This window comes from Rana temporaria, chromosome 3 (genome assembly GCF_905171775.1).
Source record: "Rana temporaria chromosome 3, aRanTem1.1, whole genome shotgun sequence".
Taxonomy (NCBI): domain Eukaryota; kingdom Metazoa; phylum Chordata; class Amphibia; order Anura; family Ranidae; genus Rana; species Rana temporaria.
In genome coordinates, this window is record NC_053491.1 from 196,211,340 (window position 1) to 196,232,470 (window position 21,131).

The following is a 21,131-nucleotide window of genomic DNA, read 5'->3' on the forward strand; positions in this document are numbered from 1 at the left end:
ACCGGGGGGGTCCCGATCGGACCCCCGACCCACGTCTAGGCAGGCACGTACAGGTACGTTGATGTGCCTGTCCGTGCCATTCTGCCGACGTAAATGTACATGCGGCGGTCCGGAAGTGGTTAAACAGAGATTGCTTTTTAGAATGCAGTAGAAACTGCCTTCTTTGTGAACAGCATTTGATTCCATCTGGTTTAATGGTTATTTCCCAATATGTATTTCACATTATTACCATTGAGCACCTTCCTATATGGTATGAAGGGTATGAGGGCGGCACAGTGGTGTAGTGGGTAGCACTCTCACCTAGCAGTAAAAAGGGTCGCTGGTTCGAATCCCAACCACGACACTACCTGCCTGGAGTTTACATGTTCTCCCTGTGCCTGCGTGGGTTTCCTCTGGGTACTCCGGTTTCCTCCCACACTCCAAAGAGATGCTGATAGGTTAATTGGCTTCTGTCTAAATTGGCCCCAGTATATGAATGTGAGTTAGGGACTTGTAAGCTCCTTGAGGGTAGGGATCGATGTGAATGTACAATGTATATGAAAAGCACTGCGTAAATTGACAGTGCTATATCGGTACCTTTAAATAATAATTAGGGTTGTCCCGATACTGATACTAGTATTGGTATCGGGACCGATACTGAGCATTTGCACGAGTACTTGTGCTCGCACAAATGCTCCCGATGCTTCACCCGATACTTTTTTTTGTGAGTGACGAGCGGGCTGAGAGGGGGCGGAGAGCGGGCTGAGAGGGGGCGGAGAGCGAGCGGGCTGAGAGGAGGCGGAGAGTGGGCTGAGAGGGGGCGGAGAGCGAGCGGGCTGAGAGGAGGCGGAGAGTGGGCTGAGAGGGGGCGGAGAGCGGGCTGAGAGGGGGCGGAGAGCGGGCTGAGAGGAGGCGGAGAGCGGGCGGAGAGGGGGCGGAGAGCGGGCTGAGAGGAGGCGGAGAGCGGGCTGAGAGGAGGCGGAGAGCGGGCTGAGAGGAGGCGGAGAGCGGGCTGAGAGGAGGCGGAGAGCGGGCTGAGAGGGGGCGGAGAGCAGAGCAGTCCTCGGGTAAGTAAAATAGAATATCAGTGGGGAAGGGAGAGGAGAGCTGCTCCCGCCATCTAGTTGATCAGCGCGTGGGGAACATAACTTTCATTTCAATAGCGGTGTGTTCCCCGCCATGCGTTGTCATATATAGCCCCCCCCCCTTGTCCGGGCACTTTGATAGACAGATCACCCATCCCAGGACACAAGGCTGCATTTGGGGACACATTTTTTAAAAAAATCGGTATCGGCGAGTACATGAAAAAAATTATCGGTTCTTGTACTCGGTCCTAAAAAATTGGTATCGGGACAACCCTAATAGTAATATGGTTTTTCTACTGGATTCCAAATGCATCTTCCCCTCTTCATCTCCATTATGGTGGCTATACACGCTTCGGCAAATGATCAGTTTTTGATCAATCTCTTCTGATAGGGATAATTGATCTATAATCAACAACCCATTTGATCGATATACCACACATGGGAAAGTGGATTTCAATCAATATTTAAAGCATTTGTTACCCCAATATTTCATATTCCTGATATGTGGCTGCTGTACTATGTACGTGTATGGAAATGTATCCTGTTCTCCTTTATATCACTTCCTTTGTGTAAAATCTCTGGTGTTCCTGACAATCCCTCTACTATTAAAAACTGACCACACTAAGCAGGAGAACACAGCATGGTCAGTTCTCTAGCTATGCTGGAAACTCGGTATGCTCTCCTCCAATGATCAGACTTGTCCTGACACCCCCCCCCCTCACTGCACAGCCCTTCACTGGGAAGCTCAGTGTCTGCTGCATCGCCCCAGGTCTTGTACAGTTGAGAACAGAGGCAGTGTGATCATATTTATATTCATTTCATATCATATTTTATATATATATATATATATATATATATATATATATATATATATATATATCTTTTTTTTTTAACTATACAAAAATCCTTTCTTTCTTTCTTTTTTTTTTTGTATTTCTTTTTTAAACTGAATAGGTTGTTTTACACGGTTATTGTTTACAATTACTTTACGATACGATTCATAAATTATAATGACATAATCTGAGCGCACATAATCGTATTCATGAACAAAGTATCTCGGTGCTATCAATCGATGAAAAATGATGGCCAATAGACTTAGTGTGATTGAATCCAATCTAAATTGAGCCTTCATCAATCGGAAGAGAAATTCTAGCTGTTGAGTTGTATGCAGATTGAGTGTTTTGATTGAATTGCACATGGATCAGATAAGGAAGTTGAAGCTTGTGTGATCACCTTTACATGTAGTACTAAGAAGGAAGATAACATTGTGCTTTCAGGTCAGTTCATAGAACGTGACAAGGTCATTGCATTTCTAGTAGATCAACAGTTATACTTGCTGATTACACTTTAACTCCCCTCCCCCTCCTAACACCCATTTTGATTACCTGTGTTAAAATGATGTTCAGTGCCTTGAAAAAGTATTCATACCCCTTGAATTTTTCCATGTTTTGTCATGTTCCAACCAAAGACTTAAATGTATTTTATTGGAATTTTTATGTGATGGACCAACACAAAGTGGTATATAATTGTGAACTGGAAGACAAATAATAAATGGTTTTCAATGTTTTTTACAAAAAAAATATGTGAAAAGTGTGGCATGCATTTGTATTCAGCCCCCTTTACTCTGATACCCCTAGCTAAAATCTAGTGGAACCAATTGTCTTCATAAGTCGCCTGAATAGTAAATAAAGTCCAGCTGTGTGTAATTTAATCTCAGTATAAATACAGCTGTTCTGTGAAGCCCTCAGAGGTTTGTTAGTGCCTTTTTCAAGGCACTGTATATACTTATTTTCTGGCTGCTTCAGTACAGTCACGTGATCGGCTCTTTCTTTAAATTGGGGACACGGCACGTCCCCGCGGGGGGTGGCGGTGATACTGGTGCCATGTACAGGGTGCAGAGTTTAGGGGTGCGTTATGTACAGGGTGCAGAGTTTAGGGGTGCGTTATGTACAGGGTGCAGAGTTTAGGGGTGTGTTATGTACAGGGTGCAGCGTTTAGGGGTGCGTTATGTACAGGTTGCAGCGTTTAGGGGTGAGTTATGTACAGGGTGCAGAGTTTAGGGGGGTGTTATGTACAGGGTGCAGCGTTTAGGGGTGCGTTATGTACAGGTTGCAGCGTTTAGGGGTGAGTTATGTACAGGGTGCAGAGTTTAGGGGTGAGTTATGTACAGGGTGCAGAGTTTAGGGGTGTGTTATGTACAGGGTGCAGCGTTTAGGGGTGCGTTATGTACAGGGTGCAGCGTTTAGGGGTGAGTTATGTACAGGGTGCAGAGTTTAGGGGGGTGTTATGTACAGGGTGCAGTGTTTAGGGGGGTGTTATGTACAGGGTGCAGAGTTTAGGGGTGTAATATGTACAGGGTGCAGAGTTTAGGGGTGCGTTATGTATAGGGTGCAGAGTTTAGGGGTGCGTTATGTACAGGGTGCAGAGTTTAGGGGTGCGTTATGTACAGGGTGCAGAGTTTAGGGGGGTAATACTGGGTGTGAGGGTCACATGACAAGACCTAGCGGGCATTGTGTTTGACATACAGTATATGCTGTAGGGTCTAGTGAAGGAGGTGGGACATGGCCGGTGGGTGAAGCAGTGCCCTGTATATAGGAGAAGTAGTGTCCACCTGTAGGGCGAGGTCCAGGGTTGCTAACCGCCAGTACATTTACTGACAGTGTGTAAAAATCTGATTTTTTTTTACAACTGCCAGTAAATATCAGGGGCTGATAATTGAATTACTTTCTTATAGGTATTGTCAGTGTTTCCATATCATGTTTATACTGTTAAAATATTTACTATGTTAGTTTACAATAGAAATTCTTACATTTCTTAGGTTACCAGTAAAAAATGTGCTCCACCAGTAAATTTTCCATGTTTTGTCAGTAAAAAATGCTGTGGGAGGTTGGCAACCCTGGTGAGGTCTAGTAAAGGAGGCGGGATATAGATGATAGGCAGAGCTGTGCTCGGTAGAGAGAGAGCGCTGTTCACCTGTATGGGAGGCGGGACTGTGCAGCTGTGCTGTGTATAGAGGCGTGGTGTCCACCTGTTGGGCACAGGGCGGGAGATGACCGATAGGTGGAGCTGTGCTTAGAGTAGGCGGGGTGTTCCACCTGTAGCGTGCATTGCAGGAGGCGGTCCTGTGGCCGGTAGGTGGAGCTGTGCGCTGTGTGCTCATAGAGCAGGAAGTCTATCTCCACATACGGTGCGGACGGCAACGCTTTCGTGGCCATACAGAGAGTTCTTCAGCGCAGCTCCTTCTCTCACCCGGCCGGGCTCCGCTCTATGGTGTGGTAATCCTCGGACTGTCCTGGTGTGGTGTGTGTATCGGTGTAATGCCCCGGGAGGAGGAGGGCACTGAGCAGCCCGGCCGGGTGGAAGGCATGTGGTGCTGAGCCGTTTATCGGCAGCAGATGACGTGGAGTAGCAGTATGAGCAGCGGATACAGCAGTCTGGAGGAAGACTCCGAGGAGTTTTACTTCACAGCCAAGACTTCCTTCAAGAGGAGCCCGTGGAAGGGAGCCCGAGGCCAGCATGTGAGTAGTGCCCCCCCCCATGTGTGAGCTTCATACACTGCTCCACCCACAACTGCCCATTATTGATGAGGTGCCCTGTACTTCTTACATGGTGTTTGGTGTCATGGTTTGTTACCACACTCCTTGTGTTTTCTGTGTGTGTGTGTGTGGGTGGTATCATGCGACTTATGTGCGTTATTTAATGCAAGATTGGGTTTGACGTGTTCACGAGCCAAAAAAAGCGCATGTTGCATGCCCTGCGATGGCGTAAGGCTATGTTGTCACTAGTGCGACGTGTAAAGTCATGTATTTCAATAGCCACTTTAATAATTTCTGTCTCAAGTCACAGCGACTCTAATAAAAGCTTCCTGCGCTACTTTGATGCGACTTGAGCTGCATACAGTATAAAAGTCACTGTGGAAATCGCACCAGTGATGACGGAGCCTCGTTGAAATCCACAAATTCTTCTGCCTTATACATTTGACCGCTCTGTACAGCGCCTGGTGTAAACGAATCCTGAGGCCCGGTTCGCACGTAAGCATTCCCCAACCTGCAGGCAAAACGCACTGCTCTTTATCAGAATACTTCTTAATGGCGCCGCCGCACATCAGTGTGTGTTTTCAGGTGCGCAAAACCACTTGGTTTTGGAGTACCATGCGGCTTTTTTTTTTTTTTTTAAAGGGTCGCTGACTTTTTCCTGCAGGTGTTTAAGTGAACCGGATGTGACTCCTAGCACACTGGGCCTATGTAAACCTTGACTAACGGCACTCAACACACCTAATCGCAGCAAGAGCTGCACCAGACCTGTTTTTTGGGAACACGGCAAGACACTGTCATGTGTTGGGGGTGCCTCACTGTACAATGAAGGTCACCCGCTGACGCTAGGGTTGCCACCTCACCCCTTTAAACCCGAACACATAATTGCACCGGTTCTGTGGCCGATTCCGGTGCCTCGATGCCTAATCTGCATTAAATCGGCTACAAAACCTGTGTAATTCCTGTATGTTAGGGTTTAAAGGGATGAGGTGGCGACCCTAGGTGACGCACACAGTGTCTATTACTGCAGGCAATGGTGAAGCAACCCTAAATAGTCGCTGAGGTAACATAGGAGCAGCAGGGGTGGTGTTCACAAAGATTTCCAGGGATTTCTTACACACGAGGGGTTTCTGTAGCCGTTTTTGTCATTTGCAGAAATGTATTTAATGAACTTGGAATCCCAACAGACTCTTTTTTTTTATTTATGACCGATTCAACAGGTTTTCCCTGTTCTGAGACCTATGTAGTCTTTTGTTACAGAAACTGTCATTGATCAGACTAAAGTCTGGCAAATGGCACACACTGCGATTTTGTTTTTTGTTTTCCTCAGCTGGAAGAGTCTGCAGATTCCTGTGTCTGAAATGACAGGTGTCTACAAATAGCAGCGACCGCTCGGCCCATACAGTGCACTGGCAGGCTGACAAGCTGCTCACACAGCCAGCAATTGCCCGCAGTGATTGTGTGCAAACAGTCAGCTGTGGTCACCGTCGGCCTGTTGTATGGACTGAGCAGTCGCAGATTTGCACGCACACATACCTGTCATTTAGTAATCTTCAGTTTCTCCCCACTGGAATTTGAGGGCCACTTCAGTCCAGTGCGTTTTTTTTTTTTTTTTTTTTTTCTGCATCAAATACGCATGGAAAGTAGGTTTTATGGTTTTCAGTGGCCTAGTTACACACCAGTGCGTTCCAGTTCCATAAAAAAAAAAGTAGAACATGCTGCATTTTAAAGCGGGAGTTCACCCGAATTTTTTTTTTTTTTTAACATTAGATTTAGGCCAATTAAGGGGAGCAGAAACGGGTATTTTTTTTATTTTTTTAAATCAATGCCGTACTTACCATTTTCGAGATGGATGTTCTCCCGCCGCTTCCGGGTATGGGCTGCGGGACTGGGCGTTCCTATTTGATTGACAGCCTTCCGACGGTCGCATACAGCGTGTCACCAGTTGCCGAAAGAAGCCGAACGTCGGTGCGGCTCTATACGGCGCCTGCACACAGACGTTCGGCTACTTTCGGAAACTCGTGACGCGCTGTATGCGATGGTCGGAAGGCTGTCAATCTAATAGGAACGCCCAGTCCCGCAGCCCATACCTGGAAACGGCGGGAGAACATCTATCTCGAAAACGGTAAGTACGGCATTGATTTAAAAAAAAAAATACCTGTTTCTGCTCCCCTTAAATGGCCTCAATCTAATGTTAAAAATTTATTTTTTGGGTGAACCTCCACTTTAACTGCACTGGACTGTATTGGAATGCTGTAAAACGCATCAAAAACCCACCTAAATGCACTGGAACACACTTGTCCTTATCTAAGGTTAATAAAAAAAGAGGGGTGAAAAAAAGCACTGGGCTGCATTAAGAACGTACCAAAAACGCACTGGAACGCATCAAAAACGTGCATGCAAAAAAGCACCTGGAACGCATTTGGATTGCGTTTCTATGGTGTGAACTGGCCCTGAAGGGTGTGCTAATCGCCTGTGTGGAAGCAACCTTTTTCTGGTCCTAGGCAGATTCCTTTTTTTGCCTGATTCCTGATAAGTTGGCCCAATTGAGGTAAGTAAACCCTTCTATTGTTTTCAGCCAAGGAAGATGCCATCTTGGCCTCTGTTTAATCTGCAACTGCCATAATGCTGCACATGTGATCCATTATGACACCGGTCATTGGATGGTTTGACAGTTTGGTTGAGAGCACAACCAATGTGACAGCTAGCCTTTCTGGCATGCCTGTTTTTTGAAACTATAAAATAGAAGGGTTTACTTCCGCTTTTAAATTATTATTTTTATTTATTTTTTCAGTTGAACAAGCTGAAGTTAGAAGCTTATTGGCTTGATTTTGTAATCCTGCCCCAAAAGAAATCTACTGTTGGAAAACATTTGGACCTTTACATTGCCAGAAGCCTATTTATCAATCCGATGATCACAAACCAGCTTGGCTTACTATTAAAAACAAGGCTTGGAAGTACAATAGGCGATTTCCTGAGGATCCACACCCCTCTTATAACAAGTGTATTGTGGCTGCCCTTTACTCCAGTAGCACAGTGTATGTTTATTATGTCATTTAGTTGCAGCAATTAGGACATAATTAAATTCCATTTATAGTATTTAGATTCAGGTTTTTGCTAATCCCCTGATCCGGATTGTGGTGTGCTATGGTGTTCGCAGTTTGCACTAGTTTCTTGCTGGTCGTGTCTGTTTTTCGGTTAGGGTTAAATACAGCTGTGTCTTGGTGTATCCCTCTGTGTGCCTCCCTTCTAATCCTGTACATACGTCAGCCACATAGTGACCCAATAATGTTACCTTCTCAGTGTGCCCATATTGTATACAAGGCAACTGGAGGTGTGCAGTGTCAGATGAGTGTGAGGGGACAAGCTGGAAATTACAATGCCTCTTTAACCATTTTTATTGGCGAGTTGTTAAATTATTTAGAAGAACAAATTGTACATTTTGAACATGCAAAGAAGCTTGGTTACATGCTGCCAAAACTTAGAAGGCCACTCAATGGCTTTAAAGGGTAACTCAACTGTTATCAAAAAAAAAAAATCTGTCATACAATTGTAACACAAGTCATTTTGTAATTTAAAGGTGTGTGTGTGTGGTGGTTTTTTTTTTTATCATCTTAATGCATTAAAGCGGAGTTCCACCCTATTTTACAACTTCTTTGCATTCGTTTTTACACTGCCCCCTTAAATACATTTGGGATGTTTTTTTTTTGTCTTTTAAAAACTCACGTTTTTATCTGTGAGTCTCTTATTCCCCCGCCGCGGCGGAATGCCCCCCCCCCCCGCCGCATCCAGCGCTGCTATGCATTCTGGGATATGTGTTTCATCATCCCCAGGCTGGGCTGAACATCGCAGCCGTGGATGAACATCTCGGGGGGGCGGGAGGGAGGGAGGGCAGTGCCGCCCATAGAGGTGGTGTCCTTCCTCTTCTCCCTCTCCAACTCCTCCCCCGTCCTAGCTCCTCCACCCGTCCTAGCACCGCCCCCGTCCTCCCCCCCCCTCCACCACCCGCCCACCTGCAGTCTGTCTCCGGTGCACGGAGATACAGATCATCAGGCAGACAGAGCGGATCTCACTCTGTCTGATAGATCTGTATGTGAGAGCACCGAGCATAGTACAGCCCCGCCTCCCTGTACATTGCAACATCGCTCTGCACTGTGTGTTACAAGTCTAGTGCAGGGAGGCGGGGCTGTACTACACTGTACTCACATACAGACCAATCAGAGATCCGCATGCCTGATCATCTGTACCTCCCCCCACTCTGCACATAATGTTGTCACCGCACTAACAAAATGAATTTATTGACAGTGCACATGTCTGGTATATGTATACACACCACATATATAACAAGAGAGATATATAATCTTGTTATGTAGATATATCTGCACAGGAACAAATTATTTTGTATATTTACTGGTTCCTGGAAGGAGAGGTTTGCATAGATAAGGGGCGGTAACTTCCTCTGACACTCCCATTGAAACCTGATCTGAAACCATTACACTGCTTGTACAGCACTGAGCATGTGCGAGGCTGAAATCCAGGAAGTCATACAGTCTGGCTTCATGATGCCCACACTTAAGATGGCCCCAGTCAATTTCTATTTTATAAAGTGTCTAAATGCTGGAACAACCTAACAAAACGGACCTTAGTTTACAGACTAACTTTACCAGAATACATTAAGCTTGTGTATTACAGGGGTATTTATATTTAAAAAGTATTTTTTTTTCAATTTTTGTCCGGAACTCCGCTTTAAGGTGAAAAACACCCAGTAACGGCATCCTGTTCTCCACTGCTTCTCGGCGTTGATTGAATAGATTGATAGCAGCGCGGGGGGCAGGACCGAGACATACACTTGGTGTTTATGGACGTAGAGTGTATGAGTGAGACGGGAGCGTGCCAGCAAGGTAACCCCCCCTCGGGAAGCTATTGTTGTGGGGAGGAGCTGAGAGAGCCGCCGTGGCACCCCAGAAGAGGACGATCGGGGCCACTCTGTGCAAAACTAACTGCACAGTGGAGGGAAGTATGTTTTTTTTTTTTTTTTTTTATATTATTATTTACCTTTTATAACCCCTTTTTAAATGTTATTAAAAATTGCCTCTCCTTTTTTCATCTGCAGCGCTCTAATTTTCTGTAAATTGTAGAGCAATATGGCTACCCGGTGTTCAGTACACAGATGGTGTATAGAACACCCGCAAGAAATGTTATTTCTTGTGTGGTTGGCTTATTGATTTTCCCAGAAGTCTGCATTAATATACAAGTCGGATTTTTGACATCCCCCCCCCCCCCCCCTGCATCCAAAAAAAACGAATTTTTGGCAAGATACTCCCAAAAGGAAATAATTTTTAAAGGGAGGCAGACCCTGCCACTTTCCTCATGATAGCCCTGCTTTTGCAGCAGCTGATGAATACAGTAATACTGAAGTCATTCACATTCCTTTATCACATAGACACAGACAGCATCTTCTTCAGAATAACAAAAGATAAGAATTTGCTATGCACGTATAGGTACGTCCTGTGCTAGTACCCAGCCGTGGGTGCGCCCCCGCGACCCGGTCCGAAGCGCCGTGAACCGGGGACACGATTGCCGCTGGAGTCCCGCGATCGGTCCCCGTAAACACAGCTTCCCCGTTCTTCACTGTGGCGGCGTCATCGATCGTGTGATCCCTTTTATAGGGATACACAATTGATGATGTCGCATCTACAGCCACACCCCCCTACAGTTCTAAACACAGATGAGGTCATACATAACCCCATCAGCGCCCCCTGTGGTTAACTCCCAAACTGCAATTGTCATTTTCACAGTAAACCATGCATTTTAAATGCATTTTTTTGCTGTGAAAATGACAATGGTCCCAAAAATGTGTCAAAATTGTCTGAAGTGTCCGCCATAATGTTGCAGTCAAGAAAAAAAAATTGATGATCGCCGCCATTAGTAGTAAAAAAAAAATTATTGAAAAATGCAATAAAGCTATCCCCTATTTTGTAAACGCTATAAATTTTGCGCAAACCAACCGATTTTTTTATTTATTTATTTTTTTTTTTTTACCAAAAATGGGTAGAATACGTATCGGCCTAAAATGAGGAAAAAAAATGTTTTTATTTATTTTTGGGGGATATTTATTATAGCAAAAAGTAAAAAATATTGCATTTTTTTTCAAAATTGTTGCTCTATTTTTGTTTATAGCGCAAAAAATAAAAACCGCAGAGGTGATCAAATACCACCAAAAGAAAGCTCCATTTGTGGGGAAAAAAAGGACGCCCATTTTGTTTGGGAGCCACGTCGCACGACCGCGCAATTGTCTGTTAAAGCGACGCAGTGCCGAATCGCAAAACCTGGCCGGGTCCTTTAGCTGCACTTTGGTCCGGGTCTTAAGTGGTTAAAATGGCTCTCATAGGGACTCCTTGATTTGCACACGTCATGCGACATGTGCTTCCAAAGTTGGAGCGTTTGTCATACCAGTGAACCCAGCTTTAGGCATGATTCGGGATTTTTCCCTTTGATACTACAATGAGCGCTTCCAACATTAGGATTGCTGGTTGTATGCACTTGGAGGTTCTGGGAGACCTCAGGAGAGAGTACCATCATGGAAACGCATTCATTCTATTAGTACACAAGAAGCATTGGCAGGTCCCAGTACTTCAGACTGGCATACAACCTGCTCATCCTTCCTAGAAAAACAGCTTACTGTCTGGAGATTGCCTTCATAATGGTCATCAGTTGTCTAGTCAGCCTAATTTCATTACCAATGTACTAAACATGCGCGTGTTTTTATTTTATTATTTTCATTGTTTAACCCAATGGCTACATAAAAACTGTAGCAAACCTCCGCAGAACATTGCTTTTTGGGCAGATGGTGTAAAAAGTTGTGCTGGTCCTCCATGGTTTCCTATTCATGATGCATTGGTGTGCCATGGGGCATATGCCACAGTGTATGGGTTATACGGTTCCTCAAGCCAGACCAACGGCAGCGGATTGCAAGACACATTCAAACACAAAGTGTTATATTTGCCCATAGTGCCCCAGATTTTTGGAATACTTATTTTATTTCTTCAAATTCTAATGAATAGACCCTTTTGACAGGGCTGTGTCCCCTGAATGCCTCCAGCATGCTGTGCTTCCACTTATTTCTCCTCCTCTGATTTGTTCCTATGTTTCATTATTTTAAGACCGATGTAGGCGTGCACACTGTAAGTTTTCATGCATGACATTCGGCAGGTTTGAGGGTTTACGTGTGTGTGTGTGGGGGGGGGGGGGAGGAGTTTACCTCCTATGCCGACAAGAAACTTGTGTGTGTGTGTGTGTGTCTGTGTGTTGCCTGAAGTGAGATACGGATCCTTACGATTCATGTATGTGTTTTTAGTGGATTGCTTGTCGTTCAACTTAACTCCAGGCCATTCCATTTCTTGCAGTAACCACTAGACTGATGTTTTACTAACGAACTGCTATTCCACGAGTGTCATGTGCTGGTCTTTGATATTTTAATGTAGTAATTCCTCAGAACATAACATTGCTTTCCACACATACAAGTTGCGCTTTTTTTTTTTTTTTTTTTTTTATTACTTTTGGCTGTGTGTTCCCTATACATTTATGTCATTGCTTGCATATGTTATCTGTCTTATATATCCTGTTTCCTAAAATCTATTGAGCTGCTGATTTTCAGAGGCTTTTGAAATCCAACCTGGCCAGTTGATTTTTCTCCTGGAGGCACAGTTCACATTGGTGTGATTGCAGGAACCCTGCAGTACCACTGCGGGTTCACACTGCCATATGCAAACCGCTGGGAGTGTTAATACAAAGTTAATGAACCCAGTCCCCACCCCCCCCTCTAGATGGGATCACATGGGTTTACACTATACGCAAAAAAGGGTCCTGCCCGGCTTCAGTCCGAATGCAATGAAAATTCAGCCATGCAATCTTTATGGCTGAATTCACTTTGCACAGCAGGCTTTTTAACAAGTGGCAGTTGGAGGGTTGAGACGAAGTTAAAGGCATATCGTATTTTTTATTTAATTTTTTAACAATTGCATAATTACTACTTGCCTGCTCTGTGTAATGGTTTTGTGCTAGATCACAAGCTGGGCTTTTTATTTTGGGAGAGGATAAAGGTTTTTACAAAAAAAAAAAAAAATCTGCTTAAAAAGTAGCTTGAGTTCAGCTATAGTTTGTTATAAAGTCCATCTAGCGCTAACCTCTTCACAGGTTGACAATGCTGCCTGCTGTCCAAGGGTGGCTACATTTCTCCTCCTTGCATACAGTGGAGCAGTGAGTGTAACCATCGTAGGATAGGATGTGTTCCTGACCAGATATAAATGGAGGAGCAAAACGCTTAGAAAACAAATGTAGCCACAACATCAAGGATTGGTAATCTGCAGTATATCACATTTTTGTTTTTGCTGTTAGATGCACTTTAAGAAGTAACTTCAGTCCCCCTTCATTTTGGTTCTGCCCCCTCAGAACTGTCCATTTCCTATTTCTGGGACATGTGCAGTTGTGCTCAATGGCTGTTCCTGGCTTGCAGGTCCTGGGAGGGCCCTTTGACACATGTGGGGAATGTACTGAGCAGTTTTGGTGATTGGTAACAGCCTGTCTGCGTGTGTGAAAACCTGCGCAGGTGTTCCATAGAACACTGCCAGGACCTGAAGCCCTGCAGCATATCTAGGAGGGGGGTGGGCATGTTCTTCCCTAGAATTCCGAAGTGCAGCACAAATAAGTCACTTTACAAAATACAATTATTATACACATGTGAGAGGGGCGGGGGGTGGAAGGAGGCAGGACAAAAAGTAAATTTCAGATAACGATCTGCTTCAAGGACATCATCTCTTCAATAAATTATCATGTTTCTGGAGCCACTCAAAAAATTGCAACAAAAAAGACCTTTCATCATCCACTACAGTTAAAGTGTAACTTGTATAGAATTGTATTGTAATTGTACTGTCTTCCCTGATGTTGTAAAGCACTGCGTAAACTGTTGGCGCTATATAAATCCTGTATAATTATAATAACATGAATGGTCTTTTTTTTTTTTTCTTCTAAGTGCTTCTGCTTCACGTTATCAAAATTTTGTATGCTTAATACTGTATTTGCTGTGCTAACTTATGCCTCCCAGTTATGGAAGGGTTAACCCTTGTGTGCCATGTCCTGGGGATAGTGAATATGTAGTCAATGGGACAGCTAAAGCGGCAGAAATTCCTCCTATTATCGTGTACTGTACTGGTTTGGTTTTCCAGTTCAGTGAAATGCCTGGTAATATAGAACAATCTGTTCATGAGCAGAAACAAATCTGCTTCTCAAAAGGTCTTACATTTCTGGATGAGGTTCCAGGGAAGGACTTCCTTCTGCTAAGCAGGACAGGGGGGGGGGATGCAGACCACAAGCCATGGAGTTGTTTTGGTTGGTGTTGCCTAAAGGGCATTGTGATATTGGTAATGGCAGTTTCTAAGCACCAATTCTTCAGCTATGCTGAAGCCCAATTTTTTTTTTTTGGGGGGGGGGGGGGGGGGGGAGAGAGAGTGGCCAAGAGGCAGTAAAAACAGGCGGGTGAGACACTATTTTTAACATCTGCACCATGGCCTGTAGATGGCAGTGAAAAACACATTAGATCTGCTGTTTTGCTACTTGTAATGTAACCTGTAATGCCAACGGCCACCACAAGATGGCGCCAGATCACAGAAGAAAGCTGAGGCCTGCAGAAGGCCACAAAGCCGCGGCCTCAATTGCCAGCTCGCGCCAGCCGGTAATTGAGGCCGCGGCTTTGCTTCCTTCTGCAGGCCTCAGCTTCCTTCTGCAGGCCTCAGCTTCCTTCTGCGGGCCTCAGCTTCCTTCTGCGGGCCTCGGCTTCCTTCTGTGAAGCAGGCGAAGGCCATCCGCGATCGCGCGCCGGCCGGTAATTGAGGCCGTGGCTTTGCGGCCTTCTGCAGGCTTAAGCTTCCCCAGGCGCCAGGTCACAATTTCTTGTCGCAATTGCGATCGGGCACCCGGATTTTGTCGAGGCCTGCCATAGTTGCATGTTTTTTGGAGAAGGAACTTTCTGCCAGATGTTTATACATCTGTTGTGTGCAAGACCTCTAAGAAAGCTTTGTGCTAATCTTTGCATTTCATGTTTTATCTAGCTGCAAGTTGGGAGGCTTGACATAAAAATGTACATATCACTTTTTTCCTTGAAATTTTGTCAAAACTAAGGTCTCGTTTACACTTGCGATTGGTGGGTAGTAAAACCAAGTGGCTGAGGTATGTTATTTACTGCTGCACAACAAGAATTCTTCTACCATTACATTCGGGCACGTCCACCTGCTGAACACGACCTGTTCAAGTGAATGAGGCTGCACAGCAACCGTTTGGAGTGGCAGTCCTTGCCTCAATTGTAAACGAGCCCTAAAAAAATTGCGGCTTACAATTTTCTAATGTTAGGCCGGCCATAGACTGAGCACATTTTTTCCCTCCCGCCGAACCATTGTGTTCTCCAGACATCCTTGCCAGGAGAACGGTGTAACAGCTAGTGGGGATAATTGCATGTAGAATACAGCAGGCTGGTTATATCCAGGTTGATTGATCATCTTGGGTTCATTCGGCCTGACCCATACATGGTTCGAATTTTGGCCAGTTCCTGCTGAACAGACTGAGATTCAATTGGTCTATGGCTGGATTTAAGCTGGGCACACACTAATGAACATTTTGGTATTGCATTAATCCAGGGTTTGACAAAATCCGGGCGCCCGGTCGTAATTGCGACTAGAATTGGCGACCTGGTGCCCGGGCAAGGAAGCTTAGGCCTGCAGAAGGCCGCAAAGCCGCGGCCTCAATTGCTGGCTCCATCGCGTTGGGCCGTGCCGGTCGGTAATTGAGGCAGCGGCTTTGCTGCCTTCTGCAGGCCTAAGCTTCCTTCTGTGATCTGGCGCCATCTTGTGGTGGCCATTGGCATAACAAGTACGGTTGTCCCGATACCGAGCATTTGCCCGAGTACTTGTACTCGGGCAAATGCTCCGATGCTTCACCCGATACTTGGACAGTCAGGGTGATGAGTGCTGTGGGGGAGTTACAAGCACTGATCACCGCTGACTATCCTTCACCAGCCCCCTGCCGTGTCCCTCCATGCTGCCATCTTTTTCCTTGTTGCCGCCGTGTCCCCCCTCCTTGCTGCTGCTCCGTGCTGCCGCCGTGTCCCCTTCCCCCCCTCCGCTCTCCTCCTCCAATCAGTCAGGATGGAGAGCGGCGGTAGGAGCTTTTCCGAATGTACAGAGTCAGTGATGAACTGAAACATCGTAAACTGTGATTACAATGTTTCAGTTTATGAATGAAAAGAAGCCGCTGTCTTCTCTCCATTCATTTTCAGTGCAGCTGAGGTTGCTGAGAAAGGGACTGGGGAATCGGTGTCCCTTTCTCTGTCTCAGAGGGAAGATGTCAGAGGTCTGTTAAGACCCCTGATATCTCACCAAAGCCCCCCAACAGGGCTGATAAAAATAAAGGAATTGCAATAAATAAAAAAATGAATTGTAAAAAAAAAACACACTGACACTGTCCATTCCTCCCCACCCCCTTAAAAAAAGAAAAAGAAAGCATTGTAAAAAAAAAAAAAAAAATGGAAACAAATTCTAAAAAAATAAATAAAAAGAATTATAAAAAATACTGACCCATGTGCCACTGTCACATGAGATTTAAAAAAAGTATCGGTACTTGTGCTCGGTCCTAAAAAAGTGGTATCGGGACAACCCTACTTTTTTTCCTACAGTCATTAAACTCTCCATGTTATCCTATGTGTCCATGCACACACACAGGGTGTTATCAGCAGTATTGGGCAGTGGCGTTTTTTGAGCAGTAAAAAATACCCGAAACTAGTGGGTTCTGAGAGACTTTTTTCAGCTGTAAAAACTCTCTAACACTGATAAAAGTCGATAAACACTCAAACGTTGCTCACCAGCGTTTTTGATCCATCGTAAAAAAAAAAAAATCCTAAAAACCACTATTGCAAAAAAGTTTAAAAAACTCACTGCAAAGCTACAGGCGTTTTTTAAACCGTTGTTCTTTTTAACGTCCAGTGTGCGTGAGGCCTAAATGATGGAAGAGTTCAGACACAGTGCGCTGGCAGAGCATTAGGTGTTTCCCATCTGTGATGAGCTCATCTGATATTACATGGCTTATTTATGTGTCTCACACCCTCCTCTGAGCAGACCTCATCCTTTTTTATTCACATATTCATTATTCTTTCAAGGTTTTTCACTAATGTGACCTGTTAGGTATTTAAAAAGTCTGCAGTATTTAGCTGCGTTGCATCTGTGAATTTCAAGCGTTGGGCAGGGTTTTGGCTTATAAGTGATGAAGTTGGAGCAATGAAACCTTATCTGAAATTTCATACTGTAGCAACTATTGAAGTGTATCTTTTAGATCTCGTTGTCACCAGTCTGTGCGCTAGAATGGGCTCGCTTTTTAGCATGTGACTTGTGTCGGTTGTGTAAGTGGTGAGGGGCTGTGCATTGCCTTTTTTCTCCTTCTGTGCCCTGGCGTTGAGCCTGAAATGATGATGTGCGCAGATTAACCACAGGCCAATGCATGTCGTCTGAGCAAGCACTTGGGTGGTGAAACCTTTTGTTTTAGCTTTGGATAGAAAGGTTTTGGGGTCTTGGGACAGTCACCCCTCCATTTGTAATGTCAACGATAAAGTGAGGGTAAATCCACATTTCTGTCCCCTGAACGAGAGACAAGGGGGAAATCTTTCAATGGGGACACCTGTCCAAGAATTCCCCTTGCTTTAGGAGATTTCCTCTAACTTCCTGTTGTATCTCCTGGGACAAGAAGGGGAGGGAAATTTCCCTAGTAGTATACAGCAAATTCTACCTTGTCTAAACAGTGTTTTGCCTGTACATACACGTTAATGCTTTGCAGGACACATTTATATAGGCAAGACAACAATCCATGTTTAGGTTTTTCTGCCCAAGTACATGTGTCATAAGTACAGGTTTGCAAAGGTTTATCATTGATGTGACCTCCCTGAAAGCAATGCCAGCTTTGTATATGGAAGGATGTTATTTTCAGTCTCCACCCTGCTCAAACTTGTTGTACAGCTCCTTACAAGTAGATGCCTCTGCTCTCCATGGAGATGAGACTTCAGTTTGTTTTAGTCCCACACTATACTTGCAGTAGTTTGTCTGGTTCTAATGCATATTGCATTCCCTAGAGGCCTAATTGGTGTCTAATAGGGCATACAGAGCCTTGCAAAAAAAAAAAATCATACCCCCTCAATTTTCCACATTTTGTCATGTTACAATCAAAAGTGTAAATGTATTGAGCTTTTGTGTGATGGACCAACACAAAGTGGCACATAATTGTCAAGTGGAAGGAACATTTTATAAATGGTTTATTAATAGTGTGGCATGCATTTGTATTCCGCTCCCCTGAGTCAATACTTTGTAGAACCCCCTTTCACTGCAATTACAGCTGCAAGTCTTTTTGGGGGTGTCTCTTCCAGCTTTGCACATCTATAGAATGACATTTTTGCCCATTCTTCTTTGCAAAATAGCTCAAGCTCTGTCAGATTGGATGGAGAGCTTCCTTGGACAGATTTTATTTTTTTTCCAAGTCTTGCCACACAAGCTCTCTTGAAGATGTAGCAATTTATATAATTGCAGGCATGAAACAAACAAACTAACACTGGAAGGGGTGCTTACAATGATCAGCTTTTATTTATACTATTTATCCCCAAAGGAAAATAAACATTTGCTGTAACTGCTTATAAGTGTTAGTTAATGTTACATGAGTGCTCATGGGGATACACGAGTGCTCCCGGCACTGGGGAGCTACAGTTCATTGAGGGAACCATGAATCCCAACATGTACTGTGACATACTGAAGCAGAGCATGATCCCCCCCCCCCTCCCCCCACCTTCAGAGACTGGTCCGCAGGGCAGTATTCCAACATAACGACCCCAAACGCACCTCAACGACGACCACTGCTAAAGAAGCTGAGGGTAAAGGTGATGGACTGGCCAAGTCTCCAGACCTAAACCATATTGAGCATCTGTGGGGCATCCTCAAACAGGAAGCGGAGGAGAGCAAGGTCTCCAACATCCACCAGCTCAGTGATGTTGTCATGGAGGAGTGGAAGAAATCTCCAGTGGCAACCTGTGAAGCTCTGGTGAACTCCATGCCCAAGAGGGTTAAGCCAGTGCTGGAAAGTGCTTTTCACTTAGGGGTGTACTCACTTTTGTTGCCAATGGTTTAGACATTAATGGCTGTGTGTTGAGTTATTTTGAGGGGACAGCAAATTTACACTGTTATACAAGCTGTACACTCACTACTTTACATTGTAGCAAAATTTAATTTCTACAGTGAAAAGATATAATTTACAAAAATGTGAGTGGTGTACTCTTGTGAGATACTGTACATTTTAAGTTTTTGGTTGTATTGTGACATGTGGAAATTTTTAAGGGGTATGAATACTTTTTCAAGGTACTGTAGCCTATTGACTAGCTGGACATATACAAGTAAGCGTCACTTTATCCTACAAGCGTAAAAATAATAATTTTCTGATCCTTTCAGTTTTTAGTCAGTCTGTTAACTTTTAGCGTAAAGGGGGAGTCTGGACAGTGGTAAAAATGTATTGCTTATGGGTCCATGGCTCGCAGCCCAACAGTGCATTACCAAGTTACAGAGAGTGCATGCCTGCTCATACTACAAATCCTCCCCCCCACCCCCGGATTAAAAAGTCAGATCCTTATGAGCTGTGACTTGCCATTCTTGCTGAAATCCTTTTGTGGTAATCTTTTCAGAAGTTACAGCTCTGTTATTGTGCTCTGTTTTGTTTTAAAGGGGAACTTTATGTAAAAATCCCTACAGCTCCTAATTTGGCAGGTATTCTTCCCAGCATGTCACTGACACATCCCTGTTTGTGGCGTTGCCATGCAGGCTGGGTACACTCCAGGACTGCGTGGCACACATGTAATGAGTTCTGTGGTGCTCACCCTGTCTGATTTGCTAAACCCCCCACCCTTAAACGGCGACAAGTTGGGATCACGAATATTCTGCCTGAAGAGGACTGGCAGTGCTGGATAGAGAGGTTGCTGGACCGTAAAAAAAGTAAGTGGCTTTTGTGGGGTTTTTTTGTTTTATGTAACCAGATGTCTTTAAAGCCGAGGTCCACACAAGGTGAACCTCTGCTTTTGGGAACCCCAAATACCCCCCACCTCCGGTGTCACATTTGGCAGGTATTTGCACCCACTTCTGGGCATAGTCCCCCGTCCCATCCCGCAGTAGGGAACTGAAGCCGCAATGCTTTACGTCTGATTTCCCTCACTTATGATGGCGACGGCAATTGCTCAGCTTCGGCTTGCGACATCGTGGGTGCCCTGGACAGGTAAGTGTCCATTTATAAAGTCAGTTTTTTTTTTTTTTTTTTTTTTTTGGCGGGTCTCCACTTTAAATCTGGACTTCACTAATTTGTGCTTCTTCTCAAACTGTCAAGATAATGTGGTGATAAAGGAAAGAGTTCCAATTTTGTGATCCTCCCGTGCATGACCTATCCAGAGGCGTTTTTTTTCTTTTCTTTTTTTTTTTTCTTCTCTTCCTGAGTGAGTGGATGATTAGATTCGGTATACTTGTCATGTAACTTGGGTTCATTGGTTGCAGAGAACTGTGCCCAGGATTCTGTGCTTCCTGTATGTTGCATTCATTTCACTAAAGCAACAATAAAATAAAACCTCAGCAATTGTCGTCCTGATGTTTCCTGTTTCTGGTTGGTCTAGTACTGCTGAATTTGCGCAAGGTTTTTTTCTTTAGAATACTCGGTCTGATGCATTTAATGGGGGATATTCAGCTCTTTACAATGTGTTCTCTCCAACTTCAAATTTAAATTGTGATTAGAATCATTTACTTACCTCCTACAGGATAGACAGTGAAATAATGTAACCTAGCATGCCTTTTTATTTATGCCCCTTTCACACAGCCGCTTCGATCGGGTCTGCATGTATGTTTTTCAGGTGGACCTGATCTGAAGGTACATGCAGTCCTATGTAAAGATGGGCGTACATGGATTTGTGTTCATTTTACACCTGCCTACCTCTGGGCCTGTTTAGGTCTTTGTTTTGTGACGCAGATCAGAGGTAGCCTGATGTAAACCGTGTCAGTGTACACTTGGCTGCCCATTGAGCAGGAGTTCGCTCTGCATAAATTGAGTGTACACATCTGTGACAAGTCCCGATCGGCTCCAAATGGAAGAGAGTGAGCTTACAAATCTGATTCCACTCTATATTCAGTTACAGCAAAATAAAAATATACATACATACATGCATACATGTAAAACCTTGGTATGAGAGTGTTTTGCAAGACAAGCTAATTTGTTATTTATCTTGATTTACAAGTAGCGTCATGTCACAACTATAAATATAAAAGAGAAGAGAGGCACCGAAGTGTAGCAAAATAATTACATTTAAAGCGGGTGTGCCACTAAAAAAAAATATTAAAGCCAGCAGCTACAAACAGGGCCATCTTAATAGCATCATGGGCCCCTGGGCAAAGTAATGCTATGGGGCCCCTACAAGATTCCCCCAATC

General features: G+C 44.5%; 1 protein-coding gene across 5 annotated transcripts in view; it reads left to right on the top strand.

Moving 5' to 3' along the window:
* Positions 1-21,131, top strand: part of RASSF3 (Ras association domain family member 3) — a 207,761-nt gene that overhangs the window by 154,753 nt on the left and 31,877 nt on the right. The window contains exon 1 of one of the 5 annotated variants that reach the window (XM_040344074.1): positions 4,209-4,582. The exons of the other annotated variants lie outside the window; for them this stretch is intronic. Coding sequence (XP_040200008.1) covers positions 4,460-4,582 — 123 coding nt within the window. The 5' untranslated portion in view covers positions 4,209-4,459. Of the gene's footprint in view, positions 1-4,208; positions 4,583-21,131 lie in introns of those variants that run through there. 5 annotated transcript variants of the gene reach the window in all.